Here is an 18,704-nt window from a genome sequence, read left to right as displayed (position 1 = left end):
CAGTCTGCTAAACATTCTGTCTATCGATTATTATCGCTCAAGTTTCAACATTGAACGTTAGGTTTGAGAGTGAAATATTCAAATGTTGCAGTAACACAGGGAATCAGTGCAACGAATAAAAGTAACTTTAATTATTCTGATACCTAATGTATTTGTATCCATAGTTTTCTTCAAAGTACTCACTATTATTTCTTTGTAAAAGAGTTGTCAAGGTCGAAACCCTTATCTGCCGCTGCAACTGGAATCTGATTCTCGTACAGTTGTAAATAAAACACGATTGAAAAGGCGTGCATGTTTTGCAGATACACCTCCGCGGGAGGAAATATGATCAGAAGTTGTTTCATACGACGTTTTCTTATTCAACAATGGAAGCAGCCTAGACTGTTTGACACAGCAGTCGTTTTAAACAGAAACAATTGCAGTAGCATCAACTATTGTTTCTTGGTACGGGATTATATGTTGTATTGACAGGAGCGAATTTCGAGATTAATATTGCTAAACATGTCTGATGTTGTTACGGTATGATTTATTTACAGTATAAATTTGTGAATTTGAAGGCGAAAATTACAGTGCTGTTTTTGTGATGGACTGCTTTAATTTCTAGCTACTTAGTAAGCTATTGCTGTTACACAATAAGCGTGGCGAAGGAAGAAATCGTTTCCGCACTAACGATTGTACATTTTCAGTTGTTTCCGTAGGAAATGAAGTATTTGTTACCTTTCATGAAGCACAATAGGCTTTCTTTTTATGGGGGTAGCTATTAATAATTAGTGTTTTAATTGCCGTAGATGCGGGAAGTTGAACATCGTGAGTAAAAGTGTGTCCCTAAAAGGCTTGACTGATTTCCAATTACATTCGATTTCCAATTACATTCTTCCCCAGGCCATGGGTATACTGTTCAGCGTCTTCGACGTTGACGGGAATCCGTCCATTCTGCATTTAGTAACTGTAGTATAATAGCTGTAATGCGAAATAAGTTTTGAGAGCAGTTTGAATCGTGTGACTCTATTTTAGCGCAATTATCGACAGTTGTATTTACGTGGTAAATGATTGGGCAATAGTTTGAACTGTATTAGCAATAGAAACATTTTAGAAATAGGCCTCTCATTTTCTGTGCCAAATTTATTACTGTCGAACAAAGTTGACCTTGGATTATTCTTGTGTAATGCATCTATTTATTTTAAAGTATTATTTGAAGAAAACAACTAATATAAAGTCAGACACTGGCAGATATCAGTCGTCCATAAATCTAGGTAACAGGATATGTTTCTAAATAAAGCAATGGAATTTGATGATACCGCAGTAAATTAGTTACAGGTGGAACTTGTCCCTATATACAAAATTCTGTGGTTAAAAATGTACAGTTTGTACAATTGTGTTAGTGATAAGTATTGTGCAGTATGAGTGTAATTACTTTAGTCTGTAGTTCAGTGGGAATATATTGATAAACTGCAATTTAATGCTTTAGGGCTTTCATATCGTATGTGCAGACATGAAAATGAAGATAGCCCAAATGTTCATGTATTATTTCACTCTCAGAAATATGTCAAATGTTTCATTGGCAAACACTGTTGTTACTAGTTTTGTTGCTGGAATTTACTCACAAAATTGTTACAGAACACCATTCAGAAATCACTCTGAATTGACTACAGTGCTGAATAGCCATTCAAGCTGTAGGGCCTGTTCTTCCCATGCCCTTTCTCTAAGTGGCACTAGAAAAATGCTAGTCATTTGATGAATAATGCAACAAACAGAAATAAATTTACTTGAGAGATTATGTAATTTGTTGTGTAATGTATCTTTTACTTAAGAAGATAGATTCCTAGCTAAGGATATCACTTACTGTGCCAGTTTTCTTTCATTGCTCACACTGATCCCTGTAGAAACTGCAAAACTACCACATGGTGGGCAGGAAGTTTTGTTGGAAAGAGCTGAGCCTTCATTCAGTAGCCAATGAGTACAATGACAAATGGTAATGAGTGTGTTGACTAAAACTCTGTAAACTGAGGAGAATGCAGTGTTAGATTCTTTCAGTTCCTGTTATTCTGGGAAAATGATTGGTCACATATATCAGTAGATAGGCTATATTACACTTATCAAAAAACCTAGGAAAACCTCTGAAATTGAGCAGGCACACGCTGAATGTTTTAAGTTTTATAGTTTTGTGGAACTAATGAGAGTGCTGAGGGTGTGGCAGTATAGGTGCATAATAAGTAAAGTTACAAGCTGTAGATGATAATGAGTACTGCGCTTCAAACTGTTGTTTTCAAAAATGTTCCCCATTAATGATCTAAAAAATAAGTTATTGGTAGTCCTGTAAGTGGAAAGTGCTTCACTGTGCCTCAGTGATCAGCGCATAGGCTACCATGCAGGGACCCAGGTTCAATTCCAAGTACTATCCACTGAGTGAGGTGGCGCAGTGGTTAACATACTGGATTCACATTTGGGAAGACGACAGTTCAAATCCCAGTCTAGCCATCCAGATTTAGGTTTCCTGTGATTTGTTTAAATTGCACCATGCAAATATCAGTATGGTTCTTCTGAAGAGCGCACGGCCATTTTTCTTCCCCCATACTTTTGTAATCTGAGCTTGTGTTCCATCTAATGACTGCAATGTTGATGGGACAATAAACTCTTTTCAGCACTACCAGGGATTTTCATTGTTATGGGGACTGGAATGAGGTCCTCTTAGCGTCATGATGCCAATTGAGGAACTACTTCAATGAAAAGTGATAGGTCTGGTCTGGAAAGTTGACTACTGGCAGGAGAGTGATGTGCAGACCCCATGCCCCTCCATATTACTTCCAAATTATGCCATTTGACAGAGGATGGTACGGACAGGGATCGCAGGGGTTGGATCACAGAGTTAGTTTAGTTTGTTGATATCTGGAAAAACCAATAACAAGAAATGTTTTCAAAGTGTACGAGACTGCTAGAGCGAGTATTTAAACAATTTAATAGAAATAATTTGAAAAGACTGATTTAATGTCAATTCGACTGTTCTCTACAGCACTGTCTTTGATTTTGTTCAAAGATGGTGTACAGGTATGCCACACGATAAAAGCTAGCTATATAAATTTCTAGCCCACATATTTTAATACTTCAAGAGTACCTAGCTCTTCAGTGAAGGGTGACTGAAAGTTCCAGTGACATTTTCCCACAAAACATGGCAAGGTGGTTGTACTGTTTTAATTGAACACATTATGTAAGTTTTATATTATTTTGTTTGCTACTTTTGCCCCAAATGGTACTTGCATTTATCAATAAATTATTGTCTCAATAAAATTACTCCCCAAGTGTAAGTAGCTTGATTTGCTTTACATAGTTGATTTAGGAGTTACAAGAGATTTTCTGTGACCTTCTCAAGTTCTCTGTGATTGGATACACCTGAAAATTTTCAGCTTTGGAAGTTCAGAAATTATGTTGGGTGGGTGGAATTGTGGCAACCCACAAGTTTCTACATATGTACCCAGTGCTTGATTTGTGGCAGTGCACACTGGTATACCATACCAGTATCTGATGAAAAAACAGCATTAAAACAACATTTTAAGACGTCTAAATTTCAAACAAACATCCCTGGAAGTTCACACATATTAAGCTATCCAGACACCATCAAATCGATAGTTTCATTGATTCAGAGGAAAGAGGGTAACTTATAAAAGAAAGTCTGTACTAATTACAAATATTAAAGGCTGAAAAATGTAAGTTGTATGTCATTCACTAGTGGATCTTAAAGTGTAAAATTACTTAGTGGCCAGAAGGACAGCTATTGGCAGTGGGATCATCACACCAATAAGCTGTCGGAGAGACATGTTTTTGCTTGTGTTGTTCTGTCATTTCATTCATCCTGACCACTAGGCAAAGGTGTAAATTTGTGGGGGTCATAGCTTGGTGACCTTTCTTTCTGGTGCCACTTGGGCAACTTGCATGTCGTTAGTGAAGCTTTCTTGGATGACTGTGATGAGTGTATTGTCGTCGTCGGTGATGGTGAAAGAAGAGATACCGTGAAACCTAGTGCTAACACATATAGCATACTAAAGGAAACAAATTTTTCATTTTATGTTCTATTATGACACTGCACAATAATAATATGTTTTTGCAAGTTCAGTCAGGACATTCTAAAGTCTTCTGACCAAATGTTTCCTGTCATAAGCTACTAACTTCAGTTCATGAAGTGTCAAGACTGTCAATTTAAGATGCAGGATTTTCAACCAAGCAGGTTGTGTCTGTATTTTCAAGGAACTTTGTTTTATTACAGTTACATGCTAACACATTTAGGTACACTTTAATTTTATTTGTGATGAGTAATTAATTCTGCTACTCAACATTTTTGATATATAAACAAACTCAATTTAGCTGGCCTGTACAAAAATAATTCTCATATGGGTGTTGCATTTCTCTCCAGGATACTGACTGAAGTTCTTCATTCTAATGCAAAATACTCAATAAACTGCTCACCAATATAATATAGGAAATTGGAAATCACTGGAAATTAAAAAAAAATAATCATATGTTAACAGGCATTGATAAATAAATTCTTCAGCAACTTCTGGGTTTCTAAGTCCTGTTCTGCACTGCATTTAAGAATGTTCATTGAAAATAAACTTCCATTTAAACAATTACATAATATCTATTACTCTTCAGGATTCATCAGTAGATTTACATAAATGTGGAGTAAATAATAATAATAATAATAATAATAATAATAAACAAGCGTAACTGAATACTCTGAGTGGAGAAGATGCAACTTTTCTGCTATTGTAAGATGATAAGGTGCAGCCTTGACAAGTTTAAATATAGTAAGACAAATGTTCTTAAGGCATACACAGTTTATTACACTCTGTGAAAGTGCTGGATTTGGAATTTGGTTGTCCTGGTATCAAGATCATTAGTGTCTGCACAGATAATAAAATAGAGGGACAGTTCCCAGCTAAGGCAGTGGCTGCTTTCTTATTAGTAGATAAACCACACTCAAAAATTGCCACACTGAAAGCAGTAAGCCACAAGTAGGCAAGCTGGGAGTCCTTCAGAGGAGGAAGTCCTAAGCTGTTATGCAGTACTGTCCAATATGGTCTTAAGAAGACTTCATCATTTCTTGGTTGTGAAAAAATCACATTACCTCCCCCCCCCCCCCCCTTTTTACGGGACGTTGTTTCCATCAAACACCTCTCAGTCATTCAGTCTCCAATTGGTGCTTAATAGACTCCCCTAAGCATAATAGTATTGCATCTTGTAGAAGAGGGGACACTGTAAGTCTACCAAGGGCACAAAGGAATCCCTGTCAGATTCTACATAGAATTTGAAATTGATTTAGCCCATTTTTGCCAGTTTTATACCAGATGTCCTTTGAACAAAACACTGTACTCACTAGTTTGAAGAAAGCACTTGTTGCACCTGTCAGCAAATTCTGAATCTTGGAGCACATTCTGGACTCAAATGTATTGAGGGATCTGAAACACACCAACCAGCATGGAATTCGAAAACATCGGTCATACGAAACCCAGCTGATGCTTTTCTCACAACATCCTTAAAACTGTGGATCAGGGCAGTCATGCAGAAGCAGTATTTCTTTGTTTCCAAAAAGTGGTTGACTCTGTAACATGTCTTTGTGAAAGTATGATAGTGTGGGGTATCAAGCAAAATTTTTTACTGTATTGAAGATTTTTTTGATTTGGGGGACACATTGTGCTATTGTGAATGGAGAATCATCAATAGTTGTAGAAGTAACTTCAAGTATGCTCCAGGGAAGTATGTTAGGGCTCTTGCTGTTGTATATTATTGACCATGTAAACAATATTAATACAGTAGTAATCTTAAAAACCTTTTGCAGATGATACAGTTATCTATAATGAAATACTGTCTTATAAAATCTGTAAATTCAGTTAGCTCTTTGTTAGACTTTAAAATAGTGCAAAGATTGGCAGCTTGCTTTAATGTTTAAAAAATGTGCACTCCACAAAACAAAAGAAATGAAGTTTTATATTACTACAATATCGAATTGCAAATTTAACCAGCCAACTCTACCAATACCTTGGTGTAACAATTTACTGGGATATGAAAAAGAATAATCACGTAGGTTCAGTCATAGATAAAAGCAGGTGGCAGACTTTGATTCATTGGTGGGATATTAGAAAATACAGTTGGTCTCAGTTTTGAGGGATAACTATTTGGACAATGGTGGGGGAAGGCAATTGCACATCTCCCTTCATTCCATCGGTGACCCCATTTCTGTAGCCAACACGGTTTGGATGAGAGCACTCATGGCTTTGCCGTACGTACATGTTTTGAAAACAAGTGATTGCAGCTCAAAGAGCTTTTCGGTGATGGTTCAACAATACCTTCCTAATGTGAACACAATTCGGTTGAGGCTTCTGCAGTTGAAGGAAACTAAAGAAGAGATACACATGGCCAATGCAGATCCATCAGAACACCAGAAAATGTGCATTGGTGAGAGCAGTGGTTGAGCAATCGCTAAGACATTCCACTTGAAGGCATGCTATTGCATTGAGGATTTCAGACTGCAGTTAAAAGAGGAGTCTGCAGTTTGATTTGAATTTAACCAAGCCCGTGCCAGCTGCCAGAATCTGAATAAGCAAATGCTTGCAGTTTGATTTGAATTTAACCAAGCCCATGCCAGCTGCCAGAATCCGAATGAGCAAATGCTTGCAGTTTGATTTGAATTTAACCAAGCCCATGCCAGCTGCCAGAATCTGAATGAGCAAATGCTTGCACAGATCTCTCCGGAGACAGCTTTTGTCAGTAGTGACAGGCACATTTTCATCTCGGTGGTATTGTGAATAAACAGAATTTTCCTGTCTGGACTGAGAATAACTCCCAAGTTGTCCATGAAAGACCACAACATTCCCCTAAACCAGTGATATGGTGCGCTGTATCACAGTTTGATGAGATAGGCCTTTACTTTTTTGAGGAGGAAGACATGACTGTGACTTCTGTAAGTTTACATTACGTTGCATTGCAAGATTTTCTGCAAGCCAGATTGGAAGAAATTGTTGAAGGAGCAGGATTAGGTGACTTGTCGTGCCAAGAGAATGGTGTCTCAGCTCACACTGCCCAAAATTCATTTAATGTTTTGTTAGAAGAGTTTTTGGGATTTTGGTCCCTTTGAGGAGTAATGGGGGATGGTCTGCACAGTCACCAGATTTGACCATTTGTGACTTCTTTCTTTGGAGATATCAAAAGGAAAATGTGTTTAAATGTTGCTGTCACACCAATATGTATAAACAGACAATATAGCGATATATCTCGGAAAGTGTATTGCTGCCAACAGCCACCATCTTGAGGACATTATTTTTGGCATTGAGTGAGTATAAAATAGTATGAACTACCAATTTCGAAATTAAAAGCATTTTTTTCTCTATATACACCAATTTTTTTTTTTTTTTTTGAAATTGCTCAATTGGTTCTGCCACACCCTGTACAAACCCTATGTGTTCCTCCCACAGGTCTCGAAAATACAAGATTAGACTAATTACAGCTCACACATCAACATTTGAGCAATTGTTCATCCTGCACTTCTTGTATATGGAACGGGAAGAAGCCCTAATGTTGTGAAGCACTCTCTTTTGTGCACATCATAGTGATTAGCGTAGTAGGCCTACAGATGTAGGTGTAGGTCCAGTGCAGATACCCCTTTGGCTGCAACATATGGTGAATCGTCCATTTTGTTTCTCGCTTGCCCTGGTAAACAACAGAATAAGATTATTGCGTCTGAAAGTGGAGAATGACATTCTGGATGTTGTGGAGAGCTTTATTTGCAATGCACATATACTGACTACCCTGTATTGGATCCAGGGTATCTCTGTAGATCAAGATTTTGTGTGCACACGATTACGTCTCGTCTGGTGTCATGCTGTGAGGACCACATAGGTTACAGTGAGAAACACTAAAATCTTTCCTTGCACTGAGCCATAAGACACAATTTAGGGTGTCCAGTAATTTTATAGTACCAGCAAACACCACTGTAAAATCGTGATGTCCATTAAAAGTATTAGAAATTTATCACAAAACTGTAATCTTGAGTATGAAGTGGATTAAACTTCATGTGTCTGTAATCATCCTGGGTCTCATTAACAAGTAAAACGCAGTCTTATTCCCAGTGTACTTCTATGCATTTACATTTTCTGTACCTACGTCTGTAAGACACTGTTTCATACACAAAATGTCCAAATGACATTTTTTTGCTTTGAAGTGAGTGCGTAGTCTGCACGTACGGAGGTGGGCTGAGGAAAGACGAGAGATTGTGGTAGCAACTTAATATTATACATATGTTGCACAATAGGAAACTTCCGCCAAATAGTGATGATGGTTAGGGAACACAGACTTGTTACAGGCCTGGTTTTGTAATTGCTAGTCGCTAATCTGATGCCTTTATGACACGTAGAGTCTTGAATTTTCTTTTAAAAGGATCTTCCTGTTACATTCATTCTGAGACTGAATGGATCTGTTGTAGAACTATAACAGCATATATCTTTTATCCACTTCAAGGCCTTGAAATTTTGAAGTATTGAGAATGTTGAAGGTGGCTTGTACTTTTAAGATTGCTCATATTGAACTGCCAGCACTTCAAATATGAAGTGCAGCAACCTGACTGACTCCTTATTTTCAAGTTGCCTTAAAAGAGGGCATTGTTGATAAAGATAGTGTGTTGGGAGAATAGAAAAGTCATACACAAATGAAGATCATTACACAAAGTTTCACATTGTGGACAGTAAGCTACAGCTGTCTGCTGAAAACAGGCAGGGTAGTATGTAAAGGGATTGGGAAGCATGTTCCTGTCTCCATATCAAAACTAGTGTTGGTTGACAATGAACTGTAGGAAACTGGGAAGCTAGCCTTGAAAATTCCTTTGTGTAATTGATTAATGATGCCATCCTTCCAAGTAGTAGTGCATGTCTGTTGACTGCTGGAAACAACTTCTTATTTATTGTTAAGTCTGCATCAGTGCTCCATGGTACGGTCTGTGGGAAAGGAGACACAGTGTACCGGTAATAATTGTGGGAAGGATACATAATGTACCTATATTAATTGTATCTATATCTGTGCTCAACAAGCCACAGTATGGTCTGTGGGAAAGGATACGTAATGTACCAGTATAATCTCCGCTCCCCCTTTCCTGTTCCTTTCATGTTTGGTATGTGGGGAATAAAGACTGTTGGCACACTTCTGATGAGCCTAAATTTATGTAATATTTATGTTGTGGCCTCTATGGAAGATGTATATCGCAGGAAGTAGTATGTTTTTTTGTCTTGCTTTAGAATGTTGGTGCTAGAAATTTTGTAAGGCTCTCCATTATTCAGAGTGACTGTCTTTTAGGAGGTTGTTGAGCATCTCTGAAACTCTTGTGCTTACTAAACAAACCCATAATGAGTTGAACAGCTGTTCTCGGAAACTTTTGTGGCTCTTCTAATCCAATTGTGTGGCAGTCCCAGGCTGGTGAACTATATCGAAGAATTTGGCGAATGAGGCTTCTAGAAGCAATCACTTTTGAATGTAAATTACACTTAGGTAGGATTTTCAGACATGCTTAGAGAAATTTCACAATTTCAGGACACTGCATTGGAAGAGGGGGAGCAGAAGATGAACTTCATCACCAGTGGCCTCCCAGGTCACCAGACCTCACTCCATGTGATTTTTGTCTGTGGGGTTACGTAAACTGCATTTTTATCCCACCAATGCTTCACATTCTTGAAACTGTGACATCACATTGTTGAAGCTGTGAATTTGGTGAAGAGAGACCAGCTGCTTCATGTGTGTCAGGAAATGAGTCACCGTTTTTGTATTTGTCATGTAACACATGGTGCTCACATTGATTGCATAAAAATTTGAATTTTTCACCTTCCAGGACTGTTGGAATTGTGTTTCTGTCTTTTGTAGTTTGGAAGCAATAAATGTTTGAAATGTGTTCCTTCTTTTTGAATAGCTCTGTACCATTTGAAAGAAGCTGCATAAATATTCAGTCGGATTTTGATAAGATTTCAAAGTGGTGCAGAGATTGACAACTTGCTCTAGATGTTCAGAAATGCAAAATTTTGCACTTTACAAAACGAAAAAAATGTAGTATGCTATGACTGTAATATCAGTGAGTCACTGTTGGAATCAGTCAATTCATACAAATACCTGGGTCTAACACTTTTTAGGGATATGAAATGGAAAGATCACATTGGTTCAGTCGTGGGGGTGAAGCAGGTGGTAGACTTTGGTTTATTGGTAGAATACTGGGGAAGTGCAATCAATCTACAAAGGAGATAGCTTACAAATCACTCATGTGACCAGTTCTAGAATATTGCTCAAGTGTGTGGGACCCGTACCAGATAAGGAACAGGACATATTGAATGTATGCAGAGAAGGGCAGCAGAAATGGTCACAGGTTTGTTTAATCTGTGGGAGAATGTCACAGAGACACTGAAGGAACTGAACTAGTTAAAAGACTCTTCAAGGTAGATAAACTATACCAAAAAAGTCTGTTAACAAAGTTTCAAGAACTGGCTTTAAATGATGACAAGGAGTATACTACAGCCCCCTACATGTTGCTCCCATAGGGATCGTTAGGGTAAGATTAGAATAATTACTTCACACACAGAGGCATTCTAACAATAATTCTTTCTGCGCTCCATATTTGAATGTAACAGGAAGAAACCCCTATAACTTGTACAGTGGAATGTACCCTCTGCCATGCACCTCACAGTGGTTTGCAGAGTATAGACGTAGATATAATGATAAACTGAATGCAATTTGGGCTACCTAAGAGTAACTGCAACATACTGCAATAGCCATTGGTGAGCACTTGTTGATGCATTGCATGTTACAAGCCACTTTGAATAAAAAGTATAAGCAAAGTCAAGATGCCAGTAAAATATTTCTCAGGACATTGTAAGGAATATTTATGATGAAATGCTTTGGTTTCAGATTCCAATATTGTTAGAAGGTAAGCACCATATAACTATGAAACTCAATTAAGTATTTGTAATCAGGCTCTCCATGTTACATTTGTGCTATGTACATTGTCAGTAGAATTATTTTTGGCATTTCGTATGGATGAGAAAATGTAACTGTCTGGTATCTAACTGTAAGAAAGGGGAAATATACAGATAAGTGCTTTCCTTTAATAGAACTGCAAGTTTTCTAAGTAGATAATTTATAATTTGGCATTAGTAAATGATGTGTAGAATGTATGAATAGCATGGTAACTGAGAATGGGTGATAGTTTGCCCCATGTAGATGTGCTGTAAGATGACGGGGCCATCAGTTTATACACATTAAAAGTAAATGTCTCAGTAAGTGGCAGAGTAAAGTATTATTGTAAAGCAAATAGTGGTTGAAATGCTGGAAGCATTAAGGGCTTGTCAATAAAAAACATCAGTAACCAACAAAGTTGTGAAATCCAAGAAACAGGTCGGAGTGTCACATTGAATATGCAACAAAAAATGTACCAGAAAGCCCTTATCACAGCTGATTCCTGTTATCACTTATTCAGAAAATTGACGATAAAAGAATAATAAAGGGATTTAATTTCAATAAGAAAAGAATGTGGTGTAGTTGATAGGACATCGATATTAAGGTCTCTGCTGGTAACTTTTGAGGGCAGTCATTAGGGGAAGAAAAGGTAATCAGTGTCTCGGAAGAAAAGGTAATCAGTGTCTCAAATGCTGATGTTGAGGAACTTCAGATGTTTTCTTCTTGTAAGCATTAGTTCCAAAGATACTTATTCTGTATATACTGAGAGTGTACTGGAGACCCATTTAACCATTGTATGACTGGAAAAAAAGTGTGAAAGCTGGTAGTAACGTTTAACAATTAAAAAGCCTTATACGTAAAGAGAAAATATGATTTCATTATGCTGTATTTAGTAGATGCATAATTGTAATGTAGTTATAACTGTTATGATGTGGAACACGTATGTCTGAATAACCCTAAAACACCCAAAAATTGAATTATATAAAAAAATCAATTTTAGACAATATAATATCACTGAATAGATAAAAACATCTATTCACCAAGCGGCAGCAGAACACTCACATAGAAATGTTAAAGAAATTGCAAGCCTTTGGAGCCTGTGGATCCTTTTTCTGGCAGAAGAATCGAAGGGGAAAGAAGAGGGATGAAGAAAAAGGAATGGCTATGTTTAGGAAATGCGGAGAATTTGGAAAAGTCACCCAAAACTTTGAGTCAGAGGAAACTTACTGGGCGGGATGAGAAGGAAAGACTGATTTTTGAAAGCTGTACTGGACGAGAATTGAAGCCTGAGAGCTTAGAGGTGGAAGATAGGGTAATAAGCAAGGGGGTGAATACTGACGAAACATTGTGGAGGAGTTAATAACAGTAGATAGCTAAGTGTATTGTATTTGCATTGGAAGGTTGGGTAAACCAGACAGGTCAGAAAATAAGAGATATAGAAAACTAAAAGTGAGTGAAGAAAGGAATAGTTACTGACAAGGGAACCTCCCCATCGCACCCCCCTCAGATTTAGTTATAACTTGGCACAGTGGATAGGCCTTGATAAACTGAACACAGATCAATTGAGAAAACAGGAAGAAGTTGTGTGGAACTGCGAAAAAATAAGCAAAATATACAAACTGAGTAGTCCATGGGGGACATAGGCAACATCAAGGAGGACGTGAGCTCAGGAGTAATGTGGTCCCATGGTAGCGTGAGCAGCTGTAGAAGTAGAGGTCCTTGGTTCAAGTCTTCCCCCGGGTGAAAATTTTACTTTCTTTATTTTTGCATAGTTATTATCTCTCCGTTAGTTCATTGACGTCTCTGTTCACTGTAATAAGTTTAGTGTCTGTGTTTTGCGACCGCATCGCAAAACCGTGTGATTAGTAGACGAAAGGACGTGCCTCTCCAATAGGAACCGAAAACATTTGATCGCAAGGTCATAGATCAACCGATTCCTCCACAGGAAAACACATCTGATATATTCTATACGACACTGGTGACGGCATGTGCGTCACATGACAGGAATATGTTGTCGACCCACCTAACTTGTACACTTGGCGAATGGGTAAAAAGATTCTTCTACCTTGCCCGATTTAGGTTTTTTTGTGGATGTGATAATCACTCCCAAAAAAGTGATGAAAACATAAGAGTTTGTCACATAAACTGAAAATAAAAAATTAAACTTTTCACTCGATGGAAGATTTGAACCAAGGACCTTTTGTTCCGCAGCTCCTCACTTTACCACCAGGCCACGACGCTTCTGCGTTCCCAGTGTCCTTGATGTTGCCTATCTGCCCATGAACTACTCAGTTTGTATATTTTGCTTATTTTTTCATAGTTCCACACAACTTCTTCCTGCTTTCTCAATTGATCTGTGTTCAGTTTTTCAAGGCCTATCCACTGTGCCAACTTATAACTTAATCTGAGGGGGGTGCGATGGGGAGGTTCCCTTGTGAGAAGAAATGGTGAGACCGAAGAGATTAACATAAATTGAGGCCAAAGGTGAGTGGCAATAAACAAGGTAGTCTTGTGATGCCAGTGCCCACCTGTGGAGTTCTGAGAAGCTAATGTCTGGGGGAAGATCCCAGGTGGCACATGTGGTAAAGCAAGCACTGAGTTCACAACTGACATGTTGTAGAGCATGCTCTGTAGTAGGATATTGTGTGTTGCCAGTGTACATCTCTCTCTATGTCTATTCATCATGGCTGATAATGGTGATAGTCATGTCTATGTTAAATGACAAATAGTGTTTACATAACAGCTGGTACACAGTCGGCTGCCCCTTTGACAGCGTATGTTACGTTAAAGGGCTAGTATGTGTGTGCTAGTATGTGGTGGTGGGAGGGTGCATAGAGCAAGTCTTACAACAGGGATGGAGCAATAAGGTAGGAAAATGGGCGCACAATGGGAGAATTGGGTCGGACCAGGATATTTCGGAGATTTTTTTTAGCTGTGGTGGCCAAAATGCCTGGCAGAGTGGACCTCATTTTAGGAAGTCTGATATCCTGGTCTTGAATATGTTAATCAGCTACTTCAACAACACTATAACTTCTCATATCATGTCCTGAAATTAGATTCATTTTGCCTGACATTTTGTCTACAACATCTAGAATAGCTTTTCATTCCCTGCCCCCAGTCTCTGCATTACCTGGTTAGACCCTATGCTGCTCCTGCGCCCATTTCCCTACCCTGTGACTCCCTCCCATATGACCACCCACATTGTGAGATTTGCCCTGTGCACCCTCCTACTTCCACCGTAGCAGTCCTGTAAGTGACAAAATATACACTATCAAAGCAAGACAAACCTGTGAAACGACATGTTGTGTACCAGCTGTTATGTAAACCCTGTTTGGCCTTTTACACTGGTATGATTATCACCAAATTATCAATTAGGACGAATGGAAATGAACAAAAAGGGTATACACACGCAACACACAATAATCTGTTAACTGATTTTTCCACCAGTTCTTGGCAGAACATTATTACAGTAAATGAAAAGCACTATATTGGCGATGACTGCAATGAATCCCATGGAATATTAGCGGTATATTGTTTTTTATTTATTAAGACAATCACCTGTTGTAGAGTATGCTCCACAACATGACAGTTGTGATGATCTCTGTGTCTGTTCCACCACATGTGCCATCTGGCTTCTTCCCCCAGACAGTGGCTTCTCAGAACTCTTTGCAGGTGGGAACTGGCATTACAACATGCCCTTGGTTCTCACCAGGTCTTTTATTTTCACACCTGTTCATTTTTCCCTGCTTTCCATCTCTGCCACGTATAATGCTCCACAATGTTTTGTCAGTAATCTCAGACTTGCTTATTACCCTATCTTCCACCTCGTATAACTTCTCAGGTTTTCAAATCTTATCCAGAACGGTTCCCAACAATCAGTCTTTCCTTGCCATTGCATCCATTAAGTCTCCCCTGACCCAGTTTTCTGGCCAACTTTTCCAAACTCTACCCATTTTCTAAAGCTCGCCAGTCCTTTTTCTTCATCTCTCTTCATTCCCTTTCAACCCTTCTGCCAGAAGTAGGGGCTACTGGCTCCAAAAGCCTGCAAATTTCTTTAACCTTTCTATGTGCGTGTTCTCTTGCTGCCACTGAGTGGGCAAATTTTTTTGATCTGTCTAAAACTGAATTAGATGTACCAAGCACATGCTTTGTTTTTCTTTTTATATCAGGTAAATTGTAAGAGTGATGACTAATAAGATATGTTTTTAATCTTATTTTAATTTTAAAATTATTTCAAATATTTCTGGTTGTGTGTCAGATTGAACTTGTTGAAGATCTTGCACAAAAATACAGAACACAATTCTGAAGTGTTAACATTGAGACAAAGTCTAGATAGATATTCTTTTTCTGTCTCTTATTGTAACTCTGTAAATCACAGTTAAGCTGATACTGAAATTAACAGAACTGCAAACATTAAAGAGTAAATGTATTTAGAAGGGTGTGTAAGAATTCCAAGATCCTTGAAGAGGCCGTTGAAAGGTGGGTGTTTTATCAAATGGTTTTACTAATAAATATTGTAATTAATTTGGAGATGGGAAGATGTTACACAGGTGATATGGAACAGCATAATGCATGCCATATCAGTCTTCATAAGTGTACTTGATATTTCATGACCTACTACACTTACTTTCAGAGAGGTTCCATAACCATCAGGCCAGTGTTAAGAGAGTGTATTTCACATTAAGAGTCAAAGTAGCGATGTGAAATAATGCATAGTTGATACAAACATTGTGAGAAGTAGCTCATGCTGTCATTTTTCCATATGGTATAAGTAACTTTATTGTAAGTAAGTTTTCATTTCAAGACCTTCAGGTTAACCAGTTGTAACAAGAACTTATTCTCTGCAGATCCATGTATAGATTAAAATGATTGTGATACTAGGCCCACAAGGGCTCAAAAGTATTCACTGTGTGACTACGTTGTGGTTCTCAAGTTTCATGTAGCTAGCTCACAATCAAAGTAACTTCTTGGCATGGTTTTGAACAAACATTTGGCAAATCTGCCATCTACATGTCTTCTCTGCAAATTATGGTGAAGAGTACAGCAGAAGGTACTTCCCATTGCACCAGTTCTTCGTGGTTCTTCCCGTTCCATCTGTATACAGACAACGGGAAGAACAACTGTTTAAATGTGTCTGTGTGCTGTATTTAATCTAATTTTGTCCTTTTGATCATTATGAAAACAATACATATGGGATACGTATGGGGTTGTAGTATATTCATAGAGTCATCATTTAAAGCTTTGTAAGTAGGCTTTCTCGGGATAGTGTCTGTCTGTCTTCAAGCATCCGACAGTTGGGTGTCTTCAGCGTTTCTGTGACACACTACCATTGATAAGCCTGTAACCATTTGTGCTTTCTTTCTCTGTGTACATGCCCTATTCCCTGCTAGTCCTATTTGGTATGGGTCCCACACACTTGACTAATATTCTAGGCTGGATCACACGAGTGATTGGTGAGAAATCTCCTTCATAGCTGACCACATTTCCGTGGTATCCTACCAATAAATCGAGACTTCCACCTGCTTTACCTGTGACTAAATATATGTGATCATTCCAGTTTATATCCATACAAAGTGGTACACCCAGTATTTTTATGAGTTGACTGATTCCAATTGTGACTCATTGATTCTGTAATCATAAGAAGATATATTTTCTCATGCTGTGAAGTGCACAATTTTACTTTTCGGAACATTTAAAACAACTTGCCAATCTTTGCACCACTTTGAACTCATATCAAGATCCAACTGAATATTTCGGCAGCTTTTTTTCAGACAGTACTTCATTACAGATAACTGAACCATTTGCGAAAAGTCTGGGTTAACTATTAATACTGTCTGCAAGGTCATCATTAACTTACAACATGAACAGTGAGGAATGCAACACACGCTTCTGAGGGCCACCTGAAGTTACTTCTACATTTGTTGATTCTCCATCCAAGATAACATGCTGTGTCATCCCTATCAAAAAATCCTTTCTCCAGTCACAGATTTTGCTTGATACTCCATACTATTACACTTTTGACAATAAGCATACATGTAGCACTCAATTAAATGCTTTTCAGAAATTGAGAACTACTGCTTCTACCTGACTGCCTTGATCTATGGCTTTCTGGATGTCATGTGAGAAATATGTGGGTTGGATTTCACATGTTTGATGTTTTTGGAATCCGTGCTGGTTGACATGAGATACCTCATTCACTCATGCTCAGATTATGTGTTAAGATCCTGCAAAAAATGGATGTCAAGGATATTGGGTGATAGTTTTGTTGTTCACCTGTGCTACCCTTCTTATAGGCTGTTGTGAGCTGTGTTTTCTTCCAATTACTGGGCACAATTTTTTGTTCGAGGGATCTACAGTAGATTATAGTGAAATGCAGGATAGAATGTGGATGGGACTTCAGTGGGGCATGGAGCTTTGTTCAGTTTTAGCAGATTCATTTGTTTCTAAACGCCACGGTCTCACTCACCTTTGTAATGGTGCGAGAATTAAATTGGTGCACTACCACTGGATTTTAATTTGTAAGGGAAAATTTGAAAAGCTTGTTCAGCATTTCCACTTTTGCTTTGCTACCCTCAGTTTCAGTTCCTGTTTTGTCCATGAGTGTCCAGACACCACCAGACACTAACTTTGGTACTACTAACAATCTTTATATATGACTGGAATTTCTTTGTGTTTTGTGGTGAGAGGTCCTTCAGTAATATCCTGCTACATTATTCATTCATGGCTTCCTCTGCAGAGCTAAATCTTTCAAGTTCCATACCAAGATATGGTGCTACTGCCACCTTACCTAGTTTTGTGAAATATAAGTCCTTTTACTTGGTTTAGTTACAATTGCACTTTCGTAATTATTAATGCTTCAGACACCTCTGGTCACTGATACCAGTTTCTATGAAGACATCCTCGGAGAACTTAGCTCTATTTATTACTACTAGATCCAATATATTTCCACCGTGAGTTGGCTTCTGAACAATCTGTCCTACGTACTTCTCAGAAAACACATTAAGTAATGTTTTGCACAATGTGTTGCCACACCCACCAATTACAAAACTGCAATTTTTGTAATTGATTGTTGAATAATTAAAGCCTCATCCAGTGATGACATTATGATTGTGGAACCTGTGCACTAGTAAATTTTGGGTTTCCCTTAAGTTTTCCATAACATCTCTGGAGACTCTGGTGGTTGGTAGAAGGATCTGACTATAAGTTTTTGTCCACTCTTGATACTGAGACTTCGCACAAAAAGTCTCACATGCAGCTTCAATTTCTACCTTGGTGGATTTGAGTTTTTTTTTTCCCTTCTGTGACAAATATGCCTCCTTCATTTACCATTAACGGTCGTATTTATGTATGCTTAAATTTCCCCCAAAAATCTGACTGCTGTCAATTTCAAGGTTTTAACCAACTTTCTGTACTAGTATAATGGGAGCTCCACTGCTTTTTAGGAATGTTTCAAACTTTGGTACTTTGTTGCGAATGCTTTGCCAGTTAATCATGTGGATTTTAGTACTCTTGCTTGTAGGAGACATGTCTTTAGGTCTTCCATTGACGCTTCTAGTTTTCCTATGGCTGTTGTTATCTGGACTGGATGGAAAGTTGCATTAAAAAAAAGAAAGAACCTTGTGTGTCCCCTACACTAAGTCAACTACCTTTTAAGAGACTCTGATCTTTAGTGTCGTAATCTGCATTTGGTCGTACCTGTTTCCTCAGTGGCTGCCGTGATAGCCTCATCA

At 38.2% G+C, this 18,704-nt stretch overlaps 1 protein-coding gene across 3 annotated transcripts in view; it reads left to right on the top strand.

The window, feature by feature from the left end:
* Positions 1 to 204: 204 nt before the first annotated feature.
* Positions 205 to 18,704, top strand: part of LOC124545447 (uncharacterized HIT-like protein Synpcc7942_1390) — a 38,305-nt gene continuing 19,805 nt past the window's right edge. Inside the window, exon 1 of one of the 3 annotated variants that reach the window (XM_047124371.1) lies at positions 205 to 519. In XM_047124371.1, coding sequence (XP_046980327.1) covers positions 502 to 519 — 18 coding nt within the window. In that variant the 5' untranslated portion in view covers positions 205 to 501. The remainder of the gene's footprint in view (positions 520 to 18,704) is intronic. The other 2 variants (XR_006967632.1, XM_047124370.1) reach the window with 2 other exon arrangements.

Source organism: Schistocerca americana, chromosome 8 (assembly GCF_021461395.2).
Source record: "Schistocerca americana isolate TAMUIC-IGC-003095 chromosome 8, iqSchAmer2.1, whole genome shotgun sequence".
Taxonomy (NCBI): Eukaryota; Metazoa; Arthropoda; class Insecta; order Orthoptera; family Acrididae; genus Schistocerca; species Schistocerca americana.
Note: the sequence above shows the minus strand (reverse complement) of the source record. Positions and strands in the feature narration are given on the sequence as shown.